Source organism: Eurytemora carolleeae, unplaced genomic scaffold (genome assembly GCF_000591075.1).
Source record: "Eurytemora carolleeae unplaced genomic scaffold, Eaff_2.0 scaffold456, whole genome shotgun sequence".
NCBI lineage: Eukaryota > Metazoa > Arthropoda > Copepoda > Calanoida > Temoridae > Eurytemora > Eurytemora carolleeae.
In genome coordinates, this window is record NW_019402108.1 from 114,262 (window position 1) to 141,386 (window position 27,125).

The 27,125-nt window shown below is 31.4% G+C and overlaps 3 protein-coding genes across 4 annotated transcripts; 1 reads left to right on the plus strand and 2 right to left on the minus strand.

The window, feature by feature from the left end:
* Nucleotides 1–4,720: 4,720 nt before the first annotated feature.
* On the plus strand, nt 4,721–5,932 carry LOC111717870 (uncharacterized). Its single transcript, XM_023493327.1, has one exon. The coding sequence runs from the start codon at nt 5,313–5,315 to the stop codon at nt 5,853–5,855; it is 543 nt and encodes a 180-aa protein (XP_023349095.1). The 5' UTR covers nt 4,721–5,312; the 3' UTR covers nt 5,856–5,932.
* Nucleotides 5,933–6,739: 807 nt separating this feature from the next.
* On the minus strand, nt 6,740–12,409 carry LOC111717871 (EIN3-binding F-box protein 1). The gene is made up of 3 exons (XM_023493328.1): nt 11,310–12,409; nt 9,397–9,559; nt 6,740–9,315 (listed from the first exon to the last, which is right to left on the minus strand). The coding sequence occupies exons 1-3, from the start codon at nt 11,400–11,402 to the stop codon at nt 8,429–8,431; spliced, it is 1,143 nt and encodes a 380-aa protein (XP_023349096.1). The 5' UTR covers nt 11,403–12,409; the 3' UTR covers nt 6,740–8,428.
* A 129-nt stretch (nt 12,410–12,538) lies between these two features.
* Nucleotides 12,539–25,379, minus strand: LOC111717872 (serine/threonine-protein phosphatase 6 regulatory ankyrin repeat subunit A). Of its 2 annotated transcripts, XM_023493329.1 has the most exons (14): nt 25,235–25,379; nt 24,030–24,071; nt 23,806–23,862; nt 21,773–21,827; nt 20,812–20,844; nt 20,339–20,404; nt 17,785–17,822; nt 17,356–17,414; nt 16,326–16,363; nt 15,089–15,154; nt 14,780–14,811; nt 14,343–14,401; nt 13,285–13,321; nt 12,539–12,624 (listed from the first exon to the last, which is right to left on the minus strand). In XM_023493329.1, the coding sequence occupies exons 1-14, from the start codon at nt 25,274–25,276 to the stop codon at nt 12,565–12,567; spliced, it is 684 nt and encodes a 227-aa protein (XP_023349097.1). In that variant the 5' UTR covers nt 25,277–25,379; the 3' UTR covers nt 12,539–12,564. The 2 variants fall into 2 exon arrangements, with proteins under 2 accessions (XP_023349097.1, XP_023349098.1); XM_023493330.1 differs by lacking the exon at nt 14,343–14,401 and having other exon boundaries at nt 12,606–12,624.
* Nucleotides 25,380–27,125: the final 1,746 nt, after the last annotated feature.

Sequence of the window (27,125 nt, forward strand, 5' to 3'; positions counted from 1 at the left end):
AAGCAAGAAATATTTTTATTACACTCATTATTTTATCCAGAGATATGAAAAAACCTAGTCCTCGTTCATGACTTGGAGTATGTATAATGTATACTAAGACCGAAGAAAAACCTAGCCCGGGTTCAAGAATTAGGAGTATGTATAATGTATACTAAGACCGAAGAAAAACCTAGCCCGGATTCAAGAAATAGGAGTATGTATAATGTATACTATAGACCAAAGAAAAACGTCTAATTTAGACAACAATTGACACGGTTTTGGGATCTCAAGCTTTTTTAGTCTTGATTAAAAGCAATTTTACATCTTAGAAATTAAAACCATTTTCTTTTTATCTACAATTCTTCAATGTGAGGAGTTAGGATAAAAAATATAAGATTTAAATGTTACCTTCAATTTACTTTACTTTGACGTGTCTTAGTCTCAGTGGAAGTAAATATTTCCATTTACTGATATATCGATATAGCGCTGATTGAAGGATTTTTAACTCTGTTTGGATAATGAGATAGATAGAAAGATAGATGTTACAGCCATACTATTTCTATTGGTTCAGAATAGACAACACACAACTGACTGAATCCTGATTGGATCAGGCGCTAATGGACTCGGCATACAGAAGTGATGCTTTGTTTTTTACTATACATTATATGCACAGGGTGTCCCAATAAACATGGAAATTTAGTGACGAATTCGATATCGTCTTTTAAAATAATTCTTTGATTTAGTACAGTGATACCAATTGAGAAAGCTGTAATCCTTAAGATTTTCGTCTGCTACAGGGTGTCCCATCCCATCATATTAGATCGTCAATGGATCTAAATTACAATTTTCGGGACTAATCAGTAAAATTAAATAAGACTTATATAAAAGTTTTAAAAACGGCTAGGTTTTTCAAGTGTTATGTGTTTATTTTGGCGCTAAAGCTTGGAGATAATCTTATATGATATGGGAAGCACTGTATAATTACAATTTGTTTGTTTATGTTTTGACTGCATACGGTTGTCCTTAGTAAAACAAGAAATTACAGTTTACAAACAGAGTAAACTTGTCCGTTTTCACTGTTTATCTTGCAAAGACATTTTAGACTTATCTTTACAGCCATTTACCGTTTTCATTAAATAAACCTTAGCAGACATAATAATATTATGGCTTTTGAAATTAAGTATTATACAATGCTAAATCATAACAAAGAGGATATCGAATTCGTCACTGAATTCCCGTGTTTATTGGGACACCCTGTATATCGTATAGGAACAATTGGGTATAAAAATTACAGTAAATTTACGTCTTATTTGACCTAAAATGATTTTAAGATTTAAAATCTCTATATCAAGCTGATGCAGATAATGTAAACTTTTGATATTTCAAAATTAGATTATTTGATTAAACAGAATACTTAGTTTGAAATATCTAAGTTGAACGTCATTGGGTTGCAAAGATATAGGGATTAGACAAGCAGAGTTTGTGGCGAAGGCTAAATAAATCTTTTTAAGAATAATTAAAAAGATGCAGTGAAATCTAATGGAAACATAATTTGTATTCTATTTTATTCCAAAGTTTCAGCGCACAAAATTATTTATAGGAGCTTTTTACGGATTTTTGATAGATATTTGTTGAACTATTCTTATAGATATTTTCCAATTATGTTTTTTGTCAAATAAAAAAAATTGGGATTTTTTGCACATCGTTAATAATTTTTTGATATTTTTTAAGCCTACAACATGAACCCTGCTTAAACTAGTTTTGTTTTATCTTACGTTAATTTTTATTTTTTTACTGACCCTGTCTGTCTCTTCAATTTAAAAACTTTTTGAAAAAAAAACTCGAACTCTGAATTAAAAACTGTGTGTATCCAAAGTTTCTCATCTAATACGATTTTTTTCATTCCTTTTCATTTCTGTAATACAGCTTATACAGGGTTACTCACAACTAATAAGACTTTAGAGAATTTAAACTTTCCGTTTTCTTGTATTCCTGATTCTTTTTTTGCCAAATCATTCTATAGCCATTAGAAGACTGACCTAAGGCAAAAGACTTAATTTAGGATTTTCATAAAAAAGAGTTTAAGGTCGTCTTTACAGTCTCATTTTTTTGTGGGTAATCCTGTCGGTTTACCCCTATATTTCTATTTACTGTTATATATGTAATTATCATTATTATGTAATCTATAAATATTTATTAATAAACAATGTTTATTGTTTTTATTGATTATCTAAGATCTAGAAGATAATAAATGATGCTTAGTCAGATTTATTCTATTAAAGGGTTTCATGAATAAATATTCTGTATTTTATTAAATATATATAAACTAGGATTTTCATGCGCTTAACGCGCCCATGCATCTTCTATTTCAATTGTGAACATTTTTTCTTTGTATACATTGTAAAACAATAACAAAAAATGATAATCGAATTTTGTTGCAGGCTAAATTTTGATATCATCCATAAACCTTCCTTGGGATTATGAGAGGTTCCACACCAGTTTGTATCCAATAAACGTCAAAACGGCTGAGCCCAATCGGTTCAGTCGTTTTGACGTTTATTGGATACAAACTGACACCCTGCAGACATCCTGACAGTAAAAATGTAAAAGGAGAGTCTTTGGCACAAACTCGGAATTTCTATTCCCTATATCTTTGAAACCCAATCTAATTTTAATATATCAATGGTTTACACCATCAGGTTTACACCATCAGGTTTACACCATCAGGAGACAAAAACATATTCGAGGTTGTTGTAAACACTCAGTTCCTATAAAGGAAAAGGATTAGATTATTTTTGCTGGATTTTTTTAAAAATATAAAAATCCACCGATGAAGAGTGACAAGAAAATCTGCAAATTTTATTTGTTTTTATTTTTATATCTGTCTATCTTTCTATCACTCTATCTCTCTATTTGCCTAATGAACTCCCCTTCCTTTTCTCGTTAACCCATGATAAGATTTAATCCTTTATGGTTGAGATATACATTCATATACAATATACACATACATATACATATTCATCTTAATATACATACCCAAGCATAGAAAAAAACATTGATCATGCCAATGTGAGTAGAAGTAAGGTGGGAGGAACAGAAACAAACATTGATCATGCCAATGTAAGTAGAAGTAAGGTGGGAGGAACAGAAACAAACATTGATCATGCCACATCACCTTTGTTTTACGCACATTGGTATAATGTTAACGTTTACATTTTGAAGCAAAAATGGGGTGTTCAAATTAATGCTGCACCATTGTTGGTTGGATTTAAGGACAAGACAAGTTAAAATTTTTATATTCAGAGGATAGTGTAGCAAGTAATAAATGCCGTATTCTAAAAAGTTCGTCTCCATATGTATTAGTCCAGGTATAATCCGTAAATGGATATCAAACAGAACACGATCTACATGGCTACAATCCCGTGAACTATCAACGCCACAATACCACTGGGCGTGATCTTGTTTGCTATGTCAACCGGACGTTAGCGATCAATTGATTGTCTAAAACGGGACACAATCCACACGGCTACAATCCCATGAACTATCAACTGGGCGCGATCTCCTTTGAGCTATGTCAACCAGGCATATTCATTACAAGCAGACCCACTTTTATAGAAAGTATAGCAGACCCAGTTTAGAGGATAGTGTAGCAGACCCAGTTTAGAGAATAGTATAGCAGACCCAGTTTAGGGATAGTATAGTACACCCAGTTTAGAGGATACTTTATAACAGACTTAGTTTAGATAAATGGATAGCAGACCCAGTTTAGAGGATAGTATAGCAGACCCAGTTTAGAGGATACTTTATAACAGACTTAGTTTAGAGGATAGAATTATAGACCCAGTTTAGATGAAACTTAATAGCAGACTTAGTTTAGAGAATAATATAGCAGACCCAGTTTAGAGGATAATATAGCAGACCCAGATTAGAGGATAGTATATCAGACCCAGTTTAGAGGATAGTATACCAGACCCAGTTTAGAGAATAGTATAGCAGACCCAGTTTAGGGATAGTATAGTACACCCAGTTTAGAGGATACTTTATAACAGACTTAGTTTAGATAAATGGATAGCAGACCCAGTTTAGAGGATAGTATAGCAGACCCAGTTTAGAGGATACTTTATAACAGACTTAGTTTAGAGATTTGGAAAATCAATTTTCTTCTGTTTAGACGATGTTAGAGAAAGAGTGCATAAGGAAGAGAAGGAAATAAAATTGAGGGGGTGGGGGAGGTAAAGGGAATAAAATTGAGGGNATATATATATATATATATAAAGTAAGATTGTACACGAAACAATTTTAACAGCAATACAAAAAAGGAAAATAATCTGATCAGATAAAAAGATATATATACATTATACATATGATAGAGATGTTTAAAATGTTTTTAAAATTCTATTGTATGTGTGTTTTTAAATGATACTAACACGGTGTCCCAAAAAAACGATCTTGAAGCACATTGTAGCACTCGCCATGGTTCAATTTTTAAAAAATGTTCATTTTTTTAATTTTTTTTTAATGTTCCAAACATTTCCGATTGATTGATTTCAATTAGAGGTATGTATCAGTAAAATTAAGAAAGTATTGACTGTTTGAAGTTTGTCATATTAGCTCAGTTGAGTTCATGAATTTATTTTTTCGAATTTTAAAAATATTATGGAACTTTATTAGTGTTTGAAAAACACTCAAATCTTCTAAACAATCTTAAAAATGCGCAATTATTGTTTAATAGTGGCGGCAAGACCTCAGTTTACAACACAGGAAAGAAACTTCCGTGGTTTTGAGTATCACAAAAGAAATGGTCACAGAAACTTTATGCCTGGTCTAATCATGGACTTTGGGAGCAAATTTCTCAATGCAAGACACCCTGCTTTATGTCATGTCAGAAGAATTGATAAAAAGGCAATGGAGCTAGGGACAGTACTCAATGTGAATAGTAAGACAAGTCCTGGAAATTTATTCAGTGGAAGATCTCGACATGTCAGAACTCCAAGAAATGTTGCCAGGGTAGCTGCAGTAATGAACACATTGTGCCAAACACATTGGAGCTAGAAATACTTCTCCTGTAAGCTCTGCAAGGAGAAACTCTTTAATGTTAAGCAAATCCAGCTGGTCAAGGATATCAACTGATATGAAATATCACCCATATCGGCCAATTAGAAGGCAGTAACTAAAACCTGAAGATTTACCATGAAGAATACAGTTTTGTACCTGGATCAGAACTCTCACAAATAATCAGCTAGGTAAACTTGTCTCAAACTTTGAATTAAATTGTTCTGTAAATTCTCAGAAGGTTCGACGGTATGCTCCTCTCAAGTCTAGTGATCCAGTAAATGGTGGCCGCGGCCTGCTCACTTTATTGTGGAGAAACCAACCTTTCCAAACAAATTGATGGTGTTTTGTGCAGTGTGAAGGTTGATGGAACATTTGGAATGGAAGTATACAGAAATCAAACCATGAATGGGGCTCGATACCATTCTTTGTTACAGTTCACAGCTTTGCCTGAATTAGAAATAAGAAAAGGTGGCAATCTGAATACCCTATGGTGGCAGCAGGATGGCGCACCATGCCATGTTACTGATCACAACATGAGATATCTGGACCGTAAGTTTGAGGGTAGAGTTGTTAGCAGAAGAGCCATTAGAGGGCATGACTGGCCGGCCAGGTCACCTGACCTAAATCCATTGGACTTTTTTCACTGGGGGTTCTTGAAATCCCAAGTATACACACCAAAACCAAGAGATTTAAACGAGTTAAAACTGGCCTTGAAGAGAGCAGTTGCTAGAGTAGACGTTGATATTTGCAGGAGAGCAGTTATGGATGTAAGGAATAGAGCAGAAAATTGTATTGCAAACCATGGTGGGCATTTTGAGTAGAAAGACCATATAAATGTTTTTGTATCAATATTCTATATTATTTTTGTAATTGTAAACCATAATTTTCATATATTGAAATAAAATATGAATATGCAGTGATAAGTTTTTGTTTTACCTATTACAATGTCAATTTCAAATTTCATCCAAGTCAAAATGACAAACTTCAAACGGTCAATACTTCCTAAATTTTAGTGCTACATACCTCTAATTGAAATCAATCGATCGGAAATGTTCCAAAGATTTAAAAAATGTACATTTTTTTCAAAAATTGATTCATGGCGAGTGCTACAAGGTCTTAAAGATCGTTTTTTTTGGACACCCTGTACTAAACTTAAAAATTCTAAAACAAGCTAAGAAAATGTCCGTGTTTCAACCATATTCCTCAATGAACGTTTGAGGCAAATCGGTCAAGGACTGCATGAGTTATAATCGGACATACAAAGAGCAAAGCAAAGATATCTACTATATTATTTATATATATATAATACTGATGATTGCATAAAAGCATGAAACAATTTGTTTATGAATAAAATGTTATAAGAAGATTGTTGCGTTTCAACTGATATATATAATATATATATATACAGGGTGAGTCAAAAAAAAGTGTGATTAGCAGCGCCTGATGCAAAATTGTACCTTGTTTTGTGCAACTCTCGTTTATGGTGTTTTTCAATCTTTTATGGAAATTTTTATTTTTTTGCTACTCCTATGGCCAAGAAAAATCCACAAACCTTTTTTTACTCTCAAAATCAAAAGTTCAGAAAAAAAAAATGTGTATAAATATTATTTCTATATCCATTCTATTATTTTATAAAGATTGAATTACAGAATCACAGAAAATTTGCAAAATTGTAACAAGAAAATTCGCAATTTTCAGTTCTGGTCTTATTTTTAGGAAAGTTCTTTAAATCCTCTAGTTTTTTTTTTCTAAAGTTAAAAATATACGATGTTCAGTGAAACCTGAAGAGCCACTGAAAAACAACGTTTCCTTACTTACGCCCTGCTTTAAGTTTTCAACTAAAGCAACATTCAGGAAATTATGATGTCTGGTTTATCCAAAACATCAAATTGATTAAAAAATCTTTTTATTTTGCAAAAATGTTCAAAAATAAAAATTGTGCGAAATATAATAAATTATACATTTTTTAAAAGTGCTTGACTCAGGCGAATTCAATTATGCAAACACATTTTCCAAACCTAAATGTGTATTATAGTTAGAAAAGTAGACAAAAACTTGAACAGCCAATACTTTTTGAGCTATCGCAAAAAAATTATAGGTTTAGGGTCTCCCCCTCCCCAGTCCGAAAAGGGTTAAGCTTATAATGGAACCTCCTATAGTTACTACTTCCCTCAATTCTCTAATCCTAAATTTCTGTTTGAAATTAAAATATTCCAAGTTTACCATTATTCAGAGTATTGGTTGAATACATTATTTATATTCAAATCCATCCTTACAAAATAATGGAACTACCACACCCCCTAGAAGAAGGCCTTAGAGTTTAGGTATAGGGTAAAAATGCATGTTCAAAGTCCAATGTTCAAGGCCAGCTTATCAATAAAAAATTAGACCGATAACTTTAAAAATAAATCTTAAAAACATTTTGTTTTTGTTTTAGACAATTACAAGAAGTGAGTTGGACACATGTTCCTACATCCATTTTTCAAGGGCTTTTCAAACATATAGTTTTCATGACTGTAGCTTTAGTCACAAAAAAAAATGTATGAGAAGTTTTAGATTTTTTTTTACACAGACTGGACTTTCACTGCCCTTTTATAAAAAGGATGCTTTTGTAAATTAGCCATTTTACAAGGAGGACTATTTTTTAAAAGATCTTGTTTTTTTCTAAGCCCTGTATTCATTTTGAATTAATTGTCTGTTTTTCTTTTCTTGAAAGCTGACCAGGCAATTTGTAGTATTTCAACTCAGCTCTGTATTGATTGCTTACACATGTTTGCAAGGGTCGGATTTACACATTTTCTAGATCATTTAACTTCTGGAAGATTTTTTGAAGAGAGTTTTTGTCTCCATTCACTATCAATAAAAAAAGATAGTGTAAAGCTTAAAACACCCCTTCTAATTTTCCTGTTCTTTATTTCTTCTGTTTTCTTATTTATCTTGTTTTTGCACTTTAAGACCTTTCCAAATAGTCCTTTAAAAGTCTAAGTTGTGGAGAAGGTAGAGGAGAGATATTAGGAGATTTGTAGGAAGAAGGGTATAGAGAATTTATTACTGTGTTCCTTCATTTTATACTCTTTCCCAGTTAGGGAAATTAAAAGGAAACTCATAACTGCACCCCTTATGCAAAATGAGGAGTTGTAAGCCCTGTAAAGCCCTCTTGAGGGAATCTTCTTTATCAGTCCAGTCCTCAGTACAGTCCTCTCAGCAGGTTGAGTAAAAAACCAGTATCATTGTGCATGTTTACCTATAAGGGGCTAAATTACTTCTTTCATCCTCAAAGAACCAAGAGTCTCTATATCTGTATTTAAATTGTATGTTTTTGATATATATCCAGGGTTCTCAGTGTGATACCAAACAGTTGAAGTATCTTCCACCGTCCACAACCTGAGAGTGGTCAACACCGACTTAAGTTCAGGTTCTCTAAGCAAGGCAGGATTCCCTTGTATTCATAAATATCCTCTCCAGTTATATCTGTTCCTGATATATCCAGAGATTTAAGTGTACTCCCACAAAGCTGAAGTATATGCAGCAGTCCTTTTTCTGTGAGTTGGTAACAATCCTTCATTTTCAGGTTCTCTAAACAAGGCAGGGTTCCCTTATATTCTGACAGATAATCTTTACCCATATGTGTAAGCCCTATATCGAAGGATCTAAGTGTACTTCCACAAAGCTGTAGCATCTTTAACAGTCCGTTATATCCAAGTTGTTTACAGTTTCTCATGTTCAAATTCTTTAAATGTGGCAGGGTTCCATTATATTCAGACAGCAAGTCTCCATTAACTTGCGTACCCTCAATATCTAGTGATCTGAGTGTACTCCCACAAAGCTGAAGTATATTCAGTAATCCATTGTCTGTTAGAAGTTTACAGTTGCTCATGTTCAGGTTCTGTAAACAAGTCAGGGTTGCATTGTAATTTATCAATATTTCACCAGTAATTTTTGAATTAGACAAGTTTAGAGATTTAAGTATACTTCCACACTGTTCCAATATTTGTAAAAACCAGACATCATCAATATTTGTGTCTGATATTTTACAAGTCAGCTCTAGAGTTTGGAGTTGTTTTGAAACTATCTTGAAATTGTCAGGAAAATGAAATGAAAAAGAAGAATTTCTTATAATTAAAGAAGACAAAGATGGAAGAGACAATATTTCATTTAATCCAGTTGATGTCAAAGAAAATAGTGTTCTATATGATGGAACCAGGTGAACCATGAGTATTTCAGGATGTTTCTTAACAAGGTACTCAGCACCATCATCTGTAGCATCTTCAACTTCAAAACCTGGAAAATGTAATGGAAATAATGAAATTGAAAATCATTGAGCTGAATCCTTGTTTATGAGAATTAAAATATTTCAATTACCTAAGACTGTTTCAACTTCATCAGCAAACTTGATGAGCTTGTCTGTTGTAAACTCAGTAGAAAACCTCCAGTAATGAACTAGTTTATCCCCACATCCTTCAACTCTGTTCTTGAGAGAAGAGGATACTCCTCTCAGCATCTTCTTACTCCTGTAATCCAGGAACTGCAAAGAATTAAATGAATTCCATGAATTGATAAATGAATGGTCCAAATAGTTTCATTTCTCATCCCATTAGGGTTGAGAATATACATTTAGGGGCATGAAAATACACTTTCGGTGTCATTGTAAACTTCGACAATGGTTTTTTTTGTATGTGTACTAAAACATCAGAAATGTGTACTGCATTTGGGGTGTTAAAAGATGTCTGCCCCTAATATCAATTAATCAAAATTTTTAATCGTAATGGATGGAATTATATGGACCCCGTGAATTCAACCATAAGACATTTTTGATTTCTATAATTTTGAGTCAATGAACTTCCTGTCAACCTAAATACAGATATACCTGGGTAAACCTCTCATATTTAAAATAAGAAAGCCATAGTGATAAGTTTAGAAATAGTATTGGAGGTGGGATAGGATGTTGAATAAGAAATATCTAAAGGTGAATGTGGAAAGAATGATTTTAAAATTGTTGGGAATATCTATAGTACTATAGTTTCAGTAGAAGTAAATATTTCTGTTTACTGATAGCGTCTATTAAAGGATTCATATCTCTAATTGGATAATGAGATAGATAGAAACATTTCTATTGGTTCAGAATTATCAAAATTATCATCCATTTTCGTTTTCTCACTGAACAATTGTTCAGTAAAATTGTTCGATCAGTAAAATCAATTGTTTAATAAAATCGTTTGTTCAGTAAAAAATAACAATTGTTTTTTCAAAAATTTGTTTTGAGAAATTATTAGATCAGTGAAAAAACTATCTTGTTAAAAGTTTGGTCCAAAGTATTGTTCGTTCAGTAAAGGGTTTTTGAATCTTCTTGCAGGGAAATTTGATGTGGTGTCCGTGTACCCTAGGGTTGGTTTGAGGCTAACAATTTAACACTTAATGTCTCAAAACCCAAAAATATTTTAATTAGAAATAAATCCATGCCATTTCATAGTAAGGGTTATAATCTCAAAAAAGGAATCAAATTATTCAAAGAATAGGTTAAATTTGCAAAGATATATTTTTTTAACTGAAAAAGAAAAAGATATTCACAGCATACAGATCCATTGTGTTGCTAAACTTAAATTATCTGATATTCACAAATATAATGCTTCTACTTTAATGTATAAATATATAAATAAAAGTAACACTTCATTTATCTTTAAATGGAATGTTTGCACCATTTGTAGAACCTAATAGGACAAAAAGTTTTTAATTGGAATTAGTATTAGACAAATACCTAAAACCTTTTTCTAAACTATTTATTACAAAAATTGTTCCAACAAATATAAAATGGTCATTTTTATAGTATTCAATTTTAAAACGAATATGAAAATATATCTAGCTTTTAGGGAAGAGGAATTTAAATATAAAAACAGGAACGATGTTTATGTGATTTGTAAGTTTTGTAAACCATGTTCCCTTCAAATTCACCACTTTTTTCCCCTTTTAAAATTACTTTGTGCTTTGTGTAATGTATTAGTTATTTTTTAATTTAAAACAACAAAATGTTTGTATAAAACTTTAGAAGGCCATGGCGAATCAAAACAACTAGAAATAGTTAGGCTTTGGCCTTGGCTAGTTATTTTTTACTGATAAATTATAAATGTAAAATATATTTATTTTTATGTTAGCCAAAATATATTCCTTCCAATTTAGGATAATTCTAAAAGAAAAGGAAGTTAGGTAATTATTTTTGCCGGCTTAAACAGCATACATATTGTGTCTCTTTAGTCAATCAAGATCAGAAATGTCAGTACCTGAAGAATATGCCTGATTATATCAGTACACATATAGTCCAGTGCAGGAACCCTTTCTAGTGTTAGCGCAGTCATTAGAGGGAGTACAGTCATCTTTTCTTTATCCAATTTTTCTTAATACAGTACGACACTGTAGATATTAATAATTGTCCTACACTGACTGAACTGTGTTGATATTTATCCATGGTTTTGATTCCATACTTGCCTTTCCTTCTTATTTATATCCTAGGAGCAAATTAAACAGATCCATTCTTTCATACACACTACACAGTATACCCAACAAATAGAATTTAACTCGACTATTTACTCCAAGGAGTTAACACAACTTTAACTCGTAAATTGTCGTTCCAGAACTCGACTTTAAGCTGAGATTTTCAACCACTTTTGGACAAGTTTTTACAACAATTAAGTCGGCAAAAGGTCGACCTTTAAAGTCGTATAAAAGTCGATTATTAATATTGAGTAAAATTCGATTTTTAAAGTCGAGAAAAAGTAAACTTTCAAAGATTCGACTTTTTAAAGTGAATACTAGCATTAAAACCCTGAAATACCAGTTCCCATTCTGTATTTGTCATGAAGAAATGGAAAATTTGTGTTTCAAGTTTGTAACTAATTCAAAACTGGGGTTTTTTTATGACTTTTTATTCCATTTGCTCTATGGCCGTTTGATCTATTACAATTTGCTCTTTTGACTATTTGCTCAATACCCTTCCTTATAGATCACGGCATTTACTCTAGCGCACAATTTATCTATTTACTATTTGCTTTGTAACTAAACTAATCATTTGCTCTATAAACAATTTTAAGATATGCCTTTTGGCTCTTTTCAATATTTGCTCTATGAGTATACATATTATTTGCTTTATATTAACACTTATAAATATGAACTTTAAATTATAATTCATTTACATGCGATTTTCTGTCTTCAGAGCAAATGGTCTATTTTTGTTATAGAGCATATTTGCGATAAAGCAAGTTGCATATAGAGCAAATGGTTCATAGAGAAAATTACGTGATAGAGCAGGTTTTATAGCACCCAAAAAAATGGAACTGATTCTTAACTCAAATTCTAATTTTTTAATTACACATTTGCAGCCTAAACCAATTTCACAATTCAATTTTTTATTTGGTCCGCAGAAGAGAATTAAAGTTGTTAATCTTTAAATTATCTCACAATTATAATATTTTCTAATTATAAGAAGTATTTTAATAATTTTTTTTTCATTAAAATATTTTTGCGCATTTATTAACTAAATTACAAAATATTTTTCTGTTTTTGTAGAAGAAAATTCATGAGTTCAGAGCACCCAAGTTCCTAAACATAAATGGCAAAGTTTTTTTTTTAATATTTTAACAAATCCGAGCAATGCAGTGTCTGAAATTAACATTAGTTAGATATTTAATGATAAATTGCTACTTTTTTAGTTTGAGCATCTTCATATATAGTATCTTTTTCTTTTGTATGCTCTAAATGATTTGAGAATTCGACCTTCGATTTATCCCGGACTCTTGTCGTCACAAATTTCGGGAAAATATTTTTTAAGTTCACTCTGCAAAAACAAAAACAAAAAAAAATGTACATGTATTTATTTACGAAAATATGAAAATTTATATTTAGATAAGATTCGTTCTAGCAGAACTTTCAACATGTTTGATTTCATTCTAATATCTTGAATTTTGATTTTTACTGTGCATTTTTAGCCATGATCATGACGAATTTTTAAGATTTTAAATGGATGACTTAATAATAGGACTGAATCTGTAACACTTAAAATATTCATCTTCTGGATGTTTGTGCATGGCCTAAACCACAAAGGATAAGAATTCAGAGACGATTTTACTGAGTTTATATTAAAAGTTTTCATAAAGAAAGCCATGGGTTTATAATATTGTTTCTCTTTAATACTCAATAACGGATCAACGCAAATGTCGTCTTCTCTGAAAATCTGCTAAATTTTATTCAAAATCTACGAACCTTTGCAATATCAGCTGGAGTTCTGCCAAATCTATCCCTATATCATATAAATGTAAATTTAAACTTTAAAATATTTAAAATGGAAGGGGAGGAAAATTCATATAGGGTAGAATCACAAAATTAAATTGAAAAAAAGTAAAAATTTGGAATAGGTTGAGAATCTTTTAAAACTGTCCGAAGCTTAAAGACTAACGCTACAGGTCCCACTCAACGTGAAAGAAATTGATTTTTTGCCACAAACTCAAATTGCAACCTTTGATATTTTAAACTTAGATTAACTGATCCATGACAGATTTTATGGTTTGAAATATTTCAGGTTACGACATTGGGTTGCAAAGATACGAAGACTCAAAAACTCAATTTCTTTTAGAGAGAGACAAGTTAAAAAACTACTGTCACGTGGGACGGTGGGTGGGACCTTTGACAATCCGGAAACTCTTAAAATCCCAAAGTTTATTGCGGCTTTTTACATTAAACATAATCTTGTACATGTGAAATGGTGTCTTTGTCATTAACTAAGAATCTTGTCTGTAAATTCAATATTTAAGACAGGGTCGACTTTGAGGCGTCGTAGCGCCTTGGGCTTTGATTTACCACCACTATAGCTCACGTAGTTCTTTACATTTACAATTTAAACTTGAGGATTACTCTATATGGACAGTATATTTCTGTGAATTTCAGCGAAATAAGAAAGATTTTTTTGTCTCGTAACTAATGGGTTAACGCACTTATTTCTAGCTTCGGTTTTTAAAAAGTGATTTTCTTCTATTTTGCTTGAGAGCTTAAGACCTCGAAATAAAGGTAACAAGACAGATTAATTAGAATAACAGACAGAACACTAAATGTCGTCTTTTTAAGATCTCTGGGTGTTTCGTTCACAATAACCTTGAGGCAGCAGCCCAAAGGAGTTACGTGTAGTTGGCGTAGAACAAAGACAGAAAGAGAGCCTGCACATAACTCCTTTGAACTGCTACCTAGGGTTATTGTGAATGAAACGCACAGAGATTTTGAAAAGACGACATTTAAAATTGCTATTAAACAGTTAATTTGAACTTTTCCTGGCTTCAAGACTAGCATTGGCATTAACTAGAATCCGGGCACAGTTTATGGATCCAACCTAATTATACAAGAAATATAAATAAGTTGCAACTTGTAGTCAGAGATAAAATGGTTACAGAGACATAGATAAAAAAGATAAGATATAAATTTAAATGGTTGCAGTAAGCATTTGGAAAAGATTATATGAAGGAGCAGAAACAAGATAACAATTTACAGATTAATAACAAAGATAATAGAATAGGAAGACGACATTATAACACGTTTTTAATTGCATATTTAATGTTGTTACAAAGCAAATGGTCTCATTCTTATTGAACTTTCTAAAGCCATAGCTTGATTCTTAAAGTCGTCTTTTCTATTTCAGAGTTTTCTTGATATTATTGGGACAAAAACAAAAATATTCAACAAAATCATGTTATTAAAAATACATTTTAACCTGTGCTGCGCCATGTAGAGGTGTTGTCCCATCTGAAAAAAGGAATAATTTACACATTTGCACTTTTTGTGGTCTCATTTGTTAATTACCAAAAAAAATTTGCTCGTTACCCAAGTTTTGGTTTTTTGATTCCTCAAAAAATTAAAAACAATAATTCATGAATTTTTGTTTGTTAAATTGATCAAAATTATTATATCTACAAAGTTTTAAAATGTTAAATAATATTTAATTTTCTAAAATCTTCTTTTCAAAAAGCACATCAAAGAAAGACGACGTAAAAAAGTCGCTTTTCCTTGTGAATAAAATTACCTTCGTCTGGGATAGATAGATCACACTGTGCACTAACAAAATAGTTCACCACAGCCTCTTGTCTTCCTGTACAAAACAATATTTAATAATGTTTTGAAAACAACAAAATTCTAGACATTCTGGTAAATTATAAACATAATTGGAAATGCCAGGACTATGGGAATTTTGTTGTTTTTGTTTTTTAAGAGTCAAAACTCGACACGATATTTAAATAGTCCTATTTTGTGGACTATACAAATTTTTTTCGGACAATAAGGTATCGTTTTCCATACTCAAACAAATTATACATTCATTAAAAGCAAATCTAATGAGTTCCCACACAAAATTTGGACCCAATCGGTTCAGCTGTTTTGACTTTTATTGGACAATAACAGACACCCGTGCCCCAGACGTACAAGCAAAGTTTATGTATAGATAGGTGTTATAGATCATTTCCCCAACAGCAATTTCCCCAGTTTTACAACTTCCCCAACATAATATCCTCAGCTACAACTTCCCCAACAGTAATTTCCCCAGTCACAACTTCCCCAACAGCAATTTCCCCGGTTACAACTTCCCCAACATAATATCCTCAGTTTCAACTTCCTCAACAGTAATTTCCCCATGCAGTAAAATTCTTAATTTCCCCCACATGCAACTTCCCCAACAATAATTGTCTCAAAATGAAATAATTGAAATACATTAATGTTTACAAACTTTACAGACTTATAAAAAATCGCACAGAACCGAATTCTCAATATCTGGCAGAACATTATTTCTCACATTATTTTGGGTTAGGTTAGGTTAAGACAATTTCTGGGCCGAGCGCTGGGTCTATGATGGGCTAGGGGGCCGACCGCTGGGTCTACGATGGGCTAAATAAGGGGCGTGAAATAATCAACATTCAACATTAATATTTTACTGCATGAGGAAGTTGCTGTTGGGGAAATTGCTGTTTTTACTGCATAGGAAAATTGCTGTTGGGGAAATTGCTGATTTTACTGCATGGGGAAATTGTTGTTGGGAAAATTGTTGCTGGTGAAGTTGCTGTTAAGGAAGTTGATGTTGGGGAAGTTGATGTTGGGGAAGTTGCTGTTGGGGAAGTTGCTGTTGGGGAAGTTGCTGTTGGGGAAGTTGCTGTTGGAGAAGTTGCTGTTGGGGAAATTGCTGTTGGGAAAATTGCTGTTGAGGAAGTTGCTGTTGGGGAAGTTGTCTCGGGAAAGTTGGTTGGGGAATAACCTAATACTTATAGATATACCTAAAACAGCGTAGTAAAGTGGTGTGCAGTGCTCCTCACTAAAGCATAAGAAAAAAATGTTAGACTAAAAAATGTCCAAAATATCAATTTTAGTATTTTACAAATACGGGGTTGTCCATAAAGATTAACACTGTAGAAGATACAAAAAATTGAAAGTTGGGATTAGAAAAAAATCTAAAAAATCTAGAATTGTTTTTTCGACAATTTAATAAAAATGTATAATTGCACACAAACGTTGAAATTCTAAAAAAATGTTTATGTACAGGGTGTCCCATTAAACATGGGAATTTAAGACTACTTCTAAATTGTCTTTGTTCCTTGCGAACGTTAACACAATTTTAGTAGTATTCTTGAAATAATTAATTTTATTTGTATTCTTTAAATAATTAAAACTTTTAGTCGTGGTAATTCTAAAATGTGGTTTCCTATTTTTGTACCTTTGAAATTAACGGAGATATTAAGAAATTTTTCCAGATTTAAATTCTATACAGTAACAGCAAAATCATTAAAATATTTGTTATCTTTCTTTGTCAATTAAAAGAAATCAGATCTCACTTTGGAAAGCTTCAAAAACGCACACTCTTCAATAGATAGATTTTTATGTAATTTAACAACTTTCGTTAGAAAAAAGCTTTTTGCAATTTTTGTATGTATGGGGCTATGCAATAAAGTATTTGAGAGTTGGTGACGTAACCCCAATGGCCAAGTAGAGTAAAGGCGGTCTACAAATTTGATGACTAACTTTCAGAGTTGTCTAGTTATTCTTTGGTATATTTAAAATTTTAGCAACACTTAAACACTTTGTGATATTACTTAAGGTTATTATACTAAACAATTTTCTTTAGTAGAAAGCAGTACAGTAATGAAGACTATAGAAGGCAAAACGTGACAGTACAGAAAATGAATAAGCCCCTTCTGAAATTCACAATATTTTTGAAAACGAGCAAAATCAATTTCTTAGAACGAATGAATAAACTAAAGGAAAAAATCGAACACACCCATCTCTACCTTCAAGTGTAAAAATACTTGCCTGAGAAGATTCTTGTCAGCCCCTGCACTTACAAGTTTTTTCACGATTTCAAGATGCCCCTGAAACAAAAATTTTCAAATTTCAAAAAAATGTTTTTATGTAAAAATTATGCTCGATGCAGGTTGATTCTAAAAAGTTTTCTAAAGGAAATTCAATTATAATTGTGATCTTAAATTTATAGACTAGTAAATCCGATTAATTAATAGATTTTTTTGTGGAATTTCTAGAAAAGTGACTTGCGCTTTTTTACTGCAAAAAAAAAGAAATTAACAGAATTAAAGATGTTTTCGTCAACAATATTGATCGGATTAAGGTTTCATGGGTACTGTTGTAAATCAGGCATGCGCTCTTTAATGGGGGTTGTATTTAAATTTGCAATGAGAGACCCCTTGTATAATCTTTGTATTTTCCTACTAAAATAATGTACACCTTGCCTGCTGCGTAGTGTAGAGGAGACCCATATAAACCTAAAATATTTATTTTTTAGTTTACAATATTTTAAATATAAATTATAAGAATTAATGTTTTTACTGCAACAAAATATACAAATTCAAAGAAACAATCTTAATTATCTTGTGGTTTCGTATTAGTATTATATCGTTAGAACTGACGAGGGTCAACCCAGACCGAAATATATTTTCAATAAATGTGGAACTAACATCTACTTTTTTACTCTACAGAGATTTGGTCCATCACCATTACCGAAGTTTAAATATTAGTTTAAAACAGGAACTGGATTTAATGAATTGTATACAAACGATCGTTTTTTAAAAGATATTAAAATGAATGAATCTGAGTTTTCTGAAATTAATTGATTTTTTTTTCAGGAAGATAAGGTTATTAAAATTGTATTAAATGTTTTTTATCGAGAAAAATAATCAGAATATTTTCTGTTCTTGGATTTCTGATCAAAAAATGTATTTTTCTTTAAATATTGTTAAATATTTTAAAATGTCGTTAAATATTGTTAAGGAAGCGTCGTCGTTAACTAACATCGTCTCAAACCGTCGTTAACAAAGGGTCGTTTTCAAAAACATAAAAACAATAGTTTTTTATAACGAAAAACTATTGTTTTTTATAAAACAATATTTAAAAAGAAATATCTATACAATTCATATAGTGAAGTTTTTAACTAAACTTTTAAAAATGTAAACAATATTATAGATAAAGCTTTGTTTAACGAAGGCTTATTATCTTGAGTTTCCTGAACAGTATGGTGCGCTAAGAAACAAGAGACAGTGAGATGAGCGAAATAATTTATAGAAGTTTATTTATATTTTATGTGATGATCACGTTATATATAAATATATTCTCAATCAACACAATAACAATAATACTAACAATAATACTAATTCTTGTGGATTCTACTGATGGTATGAAAAGAATGCAAAATATTCATAAAAGAAATGTTGAAATGGACAGAACTATATATCACTATATGAATAGTATTGAATTTAAAGATGAATTAATGACCAGAAAGACCAGACTTCAGGAGATAAAAAGTATAATGGATTCAAAAGATCAGTTTATATCAAATAGTGTTTATTACTTAGAAGAGGAATTAAAGACCAAGAGGACCATGCTTGAGGAAATAAAAAGTATGATTGATGTGACTGCAAAAGCAGAATTTCCAAGTACAAATGTCCAGGCCCTAGAAAAGGAATTGAAGATCAATAAAAACATGTTGGAGGAATCAAAGAGAATTCTGGAGTCCAAAAATCAAATGGTGGCAACATTGGAACGAAAACGCAACGAACTTATTAAACAAACTGAGGAAACAGATGTCACTTTGGCTTTTGTTAAAAAACTCTTAAAAAGTATGGAGTTTATAGTATCAGACCCAGTTTGTCCTGTCGAATATACATCCATTTGTGGGAAGCAGATCAGATTAGAGGAGATGACCAAGCACTTAGTGGATTGCCAACACTTGGACAAAAGAGAACGTACTATCCTAATTAACACGGACACAGAAGAACGCTGGCATAAATCAAACTTTAAGCAATCTAATCAACCTATTGTATACAAGTTGGGAGACTCTGAACAATATTTTATCTTACAAGGAAGAAGTGATAATTCTACCACATTCAGTTTTTTTATGATGCATCATTCAAGAGAAGATTTTTCTGGTCAATATCTTGTTCGCCTAGAAATCTATGGCGAAACTAAGAATATTACAAAAACCAAGATGCTCAGATGTGCACCTATAGGGATATGTCTGGAGGATGCTAGAAACCATTTGTACACCATGGATATCAGCCATGAAGATCTGGAAAAGATTAGTGTCCGAGAGAACCCAACAATTGATGAATCAAAAAAGTTTGAGTTAAATGTGAAGTTTTCTGTGATGGTGATTAAACCATTTAAAAGAAATGACAAGATTGCTAACAGATGTGCCATGCAATAGTTATTTGTATCATTTGCAGATCTTATTAAGAATAATTTAAAAGCTTTAATTATTAACAAAGTTTAGGAAATAAACGATAAAATTCGGATATTTTTAAGTTTTATGATTGTTTAATATGCAAGAACTGATAAGCGGGGCCATTTTAATAAAAATAAAATTACAAAAATTGAGATATGATAAAGATTTTTGTCAAAAAAAAACATCGACTGGCCTTTCGACTGTCTATCTTATGCATAACAAAAATTTGTCCTTTTAAATACTTTATCTTAAAGTAATTTCAAAGTGATAGTTTGTTTATGGTTCATTATAACCTACTTTGATTTTATTATGCTTTTTGCTTATTATACAATACATAATATTTACTGAAATTGACTGCAATATAGTGTAATTTGAAGCAACCCTCCAGTTCAAAAAGAGTTGCTTGTTGAATAATTACAACGACACCCTGTAAAACTGTGTTATAAAAAAAATTTGTTATTTACTTAAAAAACAAATCTTTTCATTCAAATTTTCAAAATCGCTGGTTCAAAGAAAATCTTGAATTTTAGAGAATATTTTAAGTTAAAGTTTAAAAGATACCTGCGTAAGTAAGGTTATCAAGGGGTACTTTGCACTGTAAAAGTAGTTCTACAACATCCACAAATCCTAGAAAATTTGCACTGTCTGAATTTCTGCACGTCCAATTTTGGCTTTATCTAGGTTTTCCAGGTTTTCTAGTTGCGCGAATATTTTTGTTTTGCCGAAAATTTCGCAATTTATTTGCTTTCCTTTCATAGAAAAAAATGAATAGGTTTTGCTTTCTTTTGCAAAATAATTTTCGCGAAAAGACGCAAACTTTTGAAATAAAGTTTTTATAATTGCTTTATCTTTCCAGCCCGTCACTATAGATCTTTGAGATTTCAAACTTTAAATTCTGTTAGATCAAATAATCTAAGCTTAGAATATCAAAGGTTTACACCATCAGGCTGTAATTATAAATTGTAAAAGAAAATATGAGTATGTAGCAAAGAGAATTTTTAATTCTAGGAGTTAAATTGAAACGTTGATATTACCTCCAGATGCTGCTAAATGAAGAGGAGTATATCCTAAACAAAATTAATTTTAAAAATAAAATAAGTAATCTTTTGAAAGAAGACATTGATGCTTTTTGTTTTTTGTTCACCCCATTACATAATATAAATCATTTCTAAAATTTTTAAAAATATGGTTTATTTTTTCTGAAATAAAAAAACTTGTTTTTAGTTATCAAAGAAAAAGAAAAAAACAGTTTTCATCAAAGAATGGAAACATCCCACCAACAATTAATTTAAGATGTATCTTTCGTTTTCAGAAATAATTCCACAACCACAAACTGAATTTTTGAGATTTTTTGCTTCTCAAATATTTTATTTTTATTTTTATTATATTTTATAAATTAACAATTAATGAGGGGCCCAGTGATCCCCGTGGAATTAAAAAAAGATATGATTTAAAAAATAATATTTTTGAAAAATTACGAATTTTAGATTTTTTAGCCTATGTTACTCCCAGGGTAACCATGGGTTCCCTCAAAAAAAGTCAGCCCTTAGGCCGTCTAAGGGAACAAATATACGAATGTCTTGTTTTATCACATAGATTATTCTTTGTTGCTAATTAAAGTGGAAATAATTTCAAAACTGTTCACAAATTTTGGTTTATACTTTTTTGTATAAAAAGGGATCATTTTTATTTTCTGAAAATCCGTATCCAGAGCTGAAAACTTTAGAATGGTGAATATCAATATTAATGCTTAAACTCCTTGTTTTACTAAACCCAAGATTATTTTAAAATGCATTCGATATCAAAGAAAAAAGTTAAAAATTTAACCAATCAACGTGTCCTGTTAAGATGTACTCTTTAACTTTTGAAAAACCGGTTTTGATTTTAAGAAGAAAATCAAAAGTGTGAACATTGGATAATCAGGATGGATAGGATAGATAGATTAAGCGGTCGTGATTAAGGATATCTCATTCTAAAGTTGTCAGCTCTGCAGACCTGTATCCGTACTCTGGGATGGATTAGCACCACAATTCAACAACATTTCACAAATCTAGAAAATTATTAGGGTTTTCTTCAACCTTCAACATTAAAAGAAGAGTCATCAAGTTTTGAAGTTAAGTCTCTGCAGCATGGAGATATTACATTTCCTGTCTATTAAGCACAAAGGTATTATATTTCCTGCCTATGAGCCATAGCATTATATATTTCCTGTTTATTAAGCACAAAGGGATTATATTTCCTGCCTATGAGCCATGAGCATTATATATTTCCTGTTTATTAAGCACAAAGGGATAATATTTCCTGCCTATCAGCCATGAGCATTATATGTTTCCTGTTTATTAAGCACAAAGGTATTATATTTCCTGCCTATGAGCCATGAGCATTATATATTTCCTGTTTATTAAGCACAAAGGGATTATATTTCCTGCCTATGAGGCATGCACATTAAATATTTCCTGTCTATTAAGCACATGGGATTATATTTCCTGTCTATGTGGCATAAGCCTTAAATATTTCCTGCCTATAAAGCACTAAGGGATTATATTTCCTGCCTATGTGAAATAAGCCTTATATATTTCCTGCCTATAAAGCACTAAAGGATTATATTTCCTGCCTATGTGACATGAGCCTTATATATTTCCTGTCTATATACAACGAAAGAATTATACTGCCTGCCTCTTAGCCCTAAAGGAATTATATATCTAATCTTTAAAGCATGAAGAAATTATATTTCCTGCCAAAAGACAATAAAGCAAAACGAAATAACCTGAATATTTCCTGCCTAGAGACAATAAAGCATGAAGAAATTACCTAAATATTTCCTGTCTAAAGACAATAAAGCATGAAGAAATAAATTGAATATTTCCTGTCTAGATACAATAAAGCATGAAGAAATAACCTGAATATTTCCTGCCAAGAGTCAATGAAGCATGAAGGGATTACCTGAATATTTCCTGTCTAGATACAATAAAGCATGAAGAAATTACCTGAATATTTCCTGCCTAGAGACAATAGAGCATGAAAAAATTACCTGAGTATTTCCTGCCTAGAGACAATAAAGCATGAAGAAATAACCTGAATATTTCCTGTCTAGATACAATAAAGCATGAAAAAATTACCTGAATATTTCCTGCCTAGAGACAATAGAGCATGAAAAAATTACCTGAGTATTTCCTACCTAGAGACAATAAAGCACGAAGAAATACCTGAATATTTCCTGCCAAGAGACAATAAAGCACGAAGAAATACCTGAATATTTCCTGCCAAGAAACAATAAAAGCATGAAGGGATTACATGAATATTTCCTGCCGAGAGACAATAAAGCATGAAGAAATTATTGAATATTTCCTGCCTAGAGACAATAAAGCATGAAGAAATAACCTGAATATTTCCTGCCAAGAGACAATAAAAGCATGAAGAAATAACCTGAATATTTCCTGTCAAGAGACAATGAAGCATGAAGGGATTACATGAATATTTCCTGCCAAGAGACAATAAAGCATGAAGAAATTATCGAATATTTCCTGTCTAGAGACAATAAAGCATGAAGAAATAACCTGAATATTTCCTGTCAAGAGACAATAAAGCATGAAGAAATAACCTGAATATTTCCTCCCAAGAGACAATAAAAGCATGAAGAAATAACCTGAATATTTCCTGCCTAGATACAATGAAGCATGAAGGGATTACCTGAATATTTCCTGTCTAGAGACAATAAAGTATGAAGAAATTACCTGAATATTTCCTGCCTAGAGACAATTACCTGAGTATTTCCTACCCAGAGACAATAAAGCATGAAGAAATAGCCTGAATATTTCCTGCCAAGAGACAATAAAAGCATGAAGAAATAACCTGAATATTTCCTGTCTAGAGCCAATGAAGCATGAAGGGATTACCTGAATATTTCCTGTCTAGAGACAATAAAGTATGAAGAAATAACCTGAATATTTCCTGTCTAGAGGCAATAAAGCATGAAGAAATAACCTAAATATTTCCTGTCTAGAGACAATAAAGCATGAAGAAATTACCTGAATATTTCCTGCCTGTGCTGCGGCATGAAGTGGCGTCCAGTTTGTCCATGTATCCTTAAGATAAAAATATATCATCTTTTCTAAAATAATTTAAATAAATTAATTAAATGTATTTTTTCAATTAAATAAAAACATTTTGCTCCTTTTTAGGATAAAGAAATTTAGATGCAGAAGAAAAAAGTTATTTTTTTTTTAAACTACGAAGCTCCATGAATGCATACCTCTCCATCTGAGTTTGAACCGGCATCTAAAAGTTTCTTCACCTATAAATAAATTAATTGTTTTTATTTAATTTTTTGAAATGTAAACAAACTGAAGGTTTTATATAGGTTCTTTGCCTTAATCATTTAATGGCTTACTATGATTTGCCAAAGAATAAAAAACAAGTTTTTAGTTGCAGGAAATCAAAATTAGGAAACAGACAGTAAAAATTCTATACAGCCGTCTTAATCAGAAATAGTATTTTTGTAATCATCTGTATGCCGTGTACGCCGTGTACGCATATAGATTTAGATTTTTTTAAACACGCACACGGGCAACCGCATTACATTTGAATTTCCGAGCCGGCTCAACCTTTCCGGTCCCAGTTTAGGCTGTATCGCCCGGACATTGGGTAAATAAAGCAGAGACTTAATAGGACTAGCCGGTGCAACAAGGTTGACGCGGTTGAATTTACTTTTACTAAAGGGTCAGAGGTGCGTGAGCAAATAATAAAAAAAATTCTAATTCAACATCAAATTTCATCAGAGGTCAGAACTAAAATAGACGATCAATCTCTTATCTCTTAAATTTAAAAGTTTTCACCATGCATTGTCCTGAACATTGATATCAAGTGTTGTAGATAAAAATATTATTTTTTGTCCCTTTCAAATTTTATCCCATTTAGTTTTTCCTAACATTGTAGAAGATCGCAAGAGATCTTTAAATTTTCAAATTGTTTTTCAGTCTCATATTTTGTGGGTCACCCTGTATATTCAAGAACGCACAGTGATCCAAAATTTTAAATCTAGCGCGTAAAATTTGATTAGAAAGGAATTTTATAATTCCTATATCTTTGCAATCAGATAGTGTAAACCTTTGATATTTTGAATTTGTTATTGGATGGTATTTCTGAAGAATATTAACAATTAACAATAAAGATATTTGCTCAATTTTTTGCTCTTACATTTTGATCGCTCAGCGAAAATTTAAAATATGAGAAGTAGCATTTAAACTAATAAAAATTACAATATCACATTTTAATTACTGTGTTAATGCAAACATGTTATAGAATATTATCATCATTATATGCTGTTCACTTTGCAGGTTGTCGATATTACAAGTATAGTCTCATTTTTAGAAGAAAAACATGGATATCTCATACATTTTTTAACAAAGCTATAAAATACCGTTATGAATAGGAAATGTAATTTTGTTTTTATCTTACTGTTTCTATATCTCCTGCGCTAGCTGCATCAAACAAAGACATTTTTCATAATTTTGCAAATTTGTTCACTATTTCAAAAAATTCTATGTTCTCCCCTGTACTATCAATGTATAAGAGTACAACACAACTAAGTTCTTTCTTGAAACATTGCCAAAAGTTTACAATTAAACGAATTTAGCCTCGTTTCAAAGGGAGAGACCGGCTGGACATGATAATTGAGATGAGAGTGCAGTATTGTATAAGTTACATTTTTTAGGATTTTTTTGAGACCTTTTTAATATGTATAAGTGTTCGGAATAAGCGCAAATTTAACATTATAAATTCTCCTGTCCTAGATTGTCCTTTCTGGAGGGATGCTTTTGAGAATAGGGTTTTAAATTATTTTAAATTTTAAATTTTAAACATTTTTAAAATTTTTTTCAAAAACGAGGATGAAAATGTGACAAGTTATACAGTAAACTAAATACACAATAACGGATTTTTGCTTCATCATAAATTTCAATTAATATTTTGTTTTATCCAAAGGGAAAAGAATTCCGTCTGGAAGGATGATTTTGAGAATCGGGGTTTTTGAAATTATTCAAAAACGACGAAAAAAAATATTACACAAATTTCTACAGAAATAACAAAATAACGGATTTTAGCTTCGTTCTAACTTTCAATTAATATGTTTCTTAAACAAAGAAAAGTATGATGCATCCTAGATTAGTCCTAGATTAGTCCTAATTCACCCTTTTCAATATTCAGAAACACTCTCTTTTTTATTCATATAAATATAAATATAAAATATATAAATATAAATTTTAAACTGTAATTTTATCGACCTCAAATAATGCAACTATTGGTGGTTGAGCGTGCATATTTTATTTTAATTTAATAATTTGTTATCTACAACATAAATATAATACATTAACCCTGTTCTACCTTCTCCTTAGCCCTCTTCCTAATGTTTAAAAAAAATGTTTCTTGGATTCTTGAAAGGGAGCTGTATTCTTGCAAGGGAGCTGTATTCTTGCAAGGGAGCTGTATTCTTGCAAGGGAGCTGTATTCTTGCAAGGGAGCTGTATTCTTGCAAGGGGGGAGCTGTATTCTTGCAAGGGAGCTGTATTCTTGCAAGGGAGCTGTATTCTTGCAAGGGAGCTGTATTCTTGCAAGGGAGCTGTATTCTTGCCGCAAACTCTGATTTTGTCATTCTTATATAGGTGCAAGCCTATGACATAGATCATAGAAATTTGAATTATATTAGATTAGAGAATGTAAGTATGAAATATCAAATGTTTACACCATCCGGTTTCAAAGATATAAGGATTGGAAAATTTATGTGTGCGGCAAGAACTCAGTTTCTTTGAATTTTATTTAGAGATTCTTTTTATCTATNCAGTCGGAATAGGGTTAAAAACAAATAAAAAATATAAAAAAGCATTCTTATTTCGTGGTTACTCCTTCCTTGGTTTGGTTTATTCTTCCTTCTATATTTCCCTTGTTATTCTTCAAATGCAGGTTTCATAACTTTTAAAGTTATATATATCGTTTTTTCAAGGTTGTTTACGCAAAATTCATTCATTGCAGTTATCCTAAGTTTATTTTAGAGTTTGCATAATCTTGAATTTAAGTTTTCTATCAATATTTTATGATTTATAAATTCCAGCATTTCTGATCCTGTATGCTGTTTCCTGGGAGTTATTTTTCAGTATGTTTTAGTTTAGTTTACATTGATATAATTTGACCCTATAAAGACTGGGGGTCCAAATCTATGTAACCACCCCCCCCCCCATCCCCCCGAAATGACCCATGAATAAAGCTTCACAGTTGCAATGCATGTACATAGCTCGGTTTGTAAGGCAACTTCATGGAAGAAAAAAATTAGAACGCTAACTTTAATGGTTTGGGT

Coding starts and splice junctions, on each gene's coding strand:
- LOC111717870 (XM_023493327.1), top strand. CDS start 5,313: ATGGTGGCCGCGGCCTGCTCACTTTATTGTGGAGAAACCAACCTTTCC.
- LOC111717871 (XM_023493328.1), bottom strand. CDS start 11,402: ATGACTGTACTCCCTCTAATGACTGCGCTAACACTAGAAAGGGTTCCT. Junction 9,560..11,309: donor TAATCAGGCATATTCTTCAG/GTACTGACATTT, acceptor AATTCTTTGCAG/TTCCTGGATTACAGGAGTAA. Junction 9,316..9,396: donor TGAAGTTGAAACAGTCTTAG/GTAATTGAAATA, acceptor TACATTTTCCAG/GTTTTGAAGTTGAAGATGCT.
- LOC111717872 (XM_023493329.1), bottom strand. CDS start 25,276: ATGTCTTTGTTTGATGCAGCTAGCGCAGGAGATATAGAAACA. Junction 20,845..21,772: donor ATCCCAGAGTACGGATACAG/GTCTGCAGAGCT, acceptor AATTTTGTTTAG/GATATACTCCTCTTCATTTA. Junction 17,823..20,338: donor TGATAACCTTACTTACGCAG/GTATCTTTTAAA, acceptor TAAATATTTTAG/GTTTATATGGGTCTCCTCTA.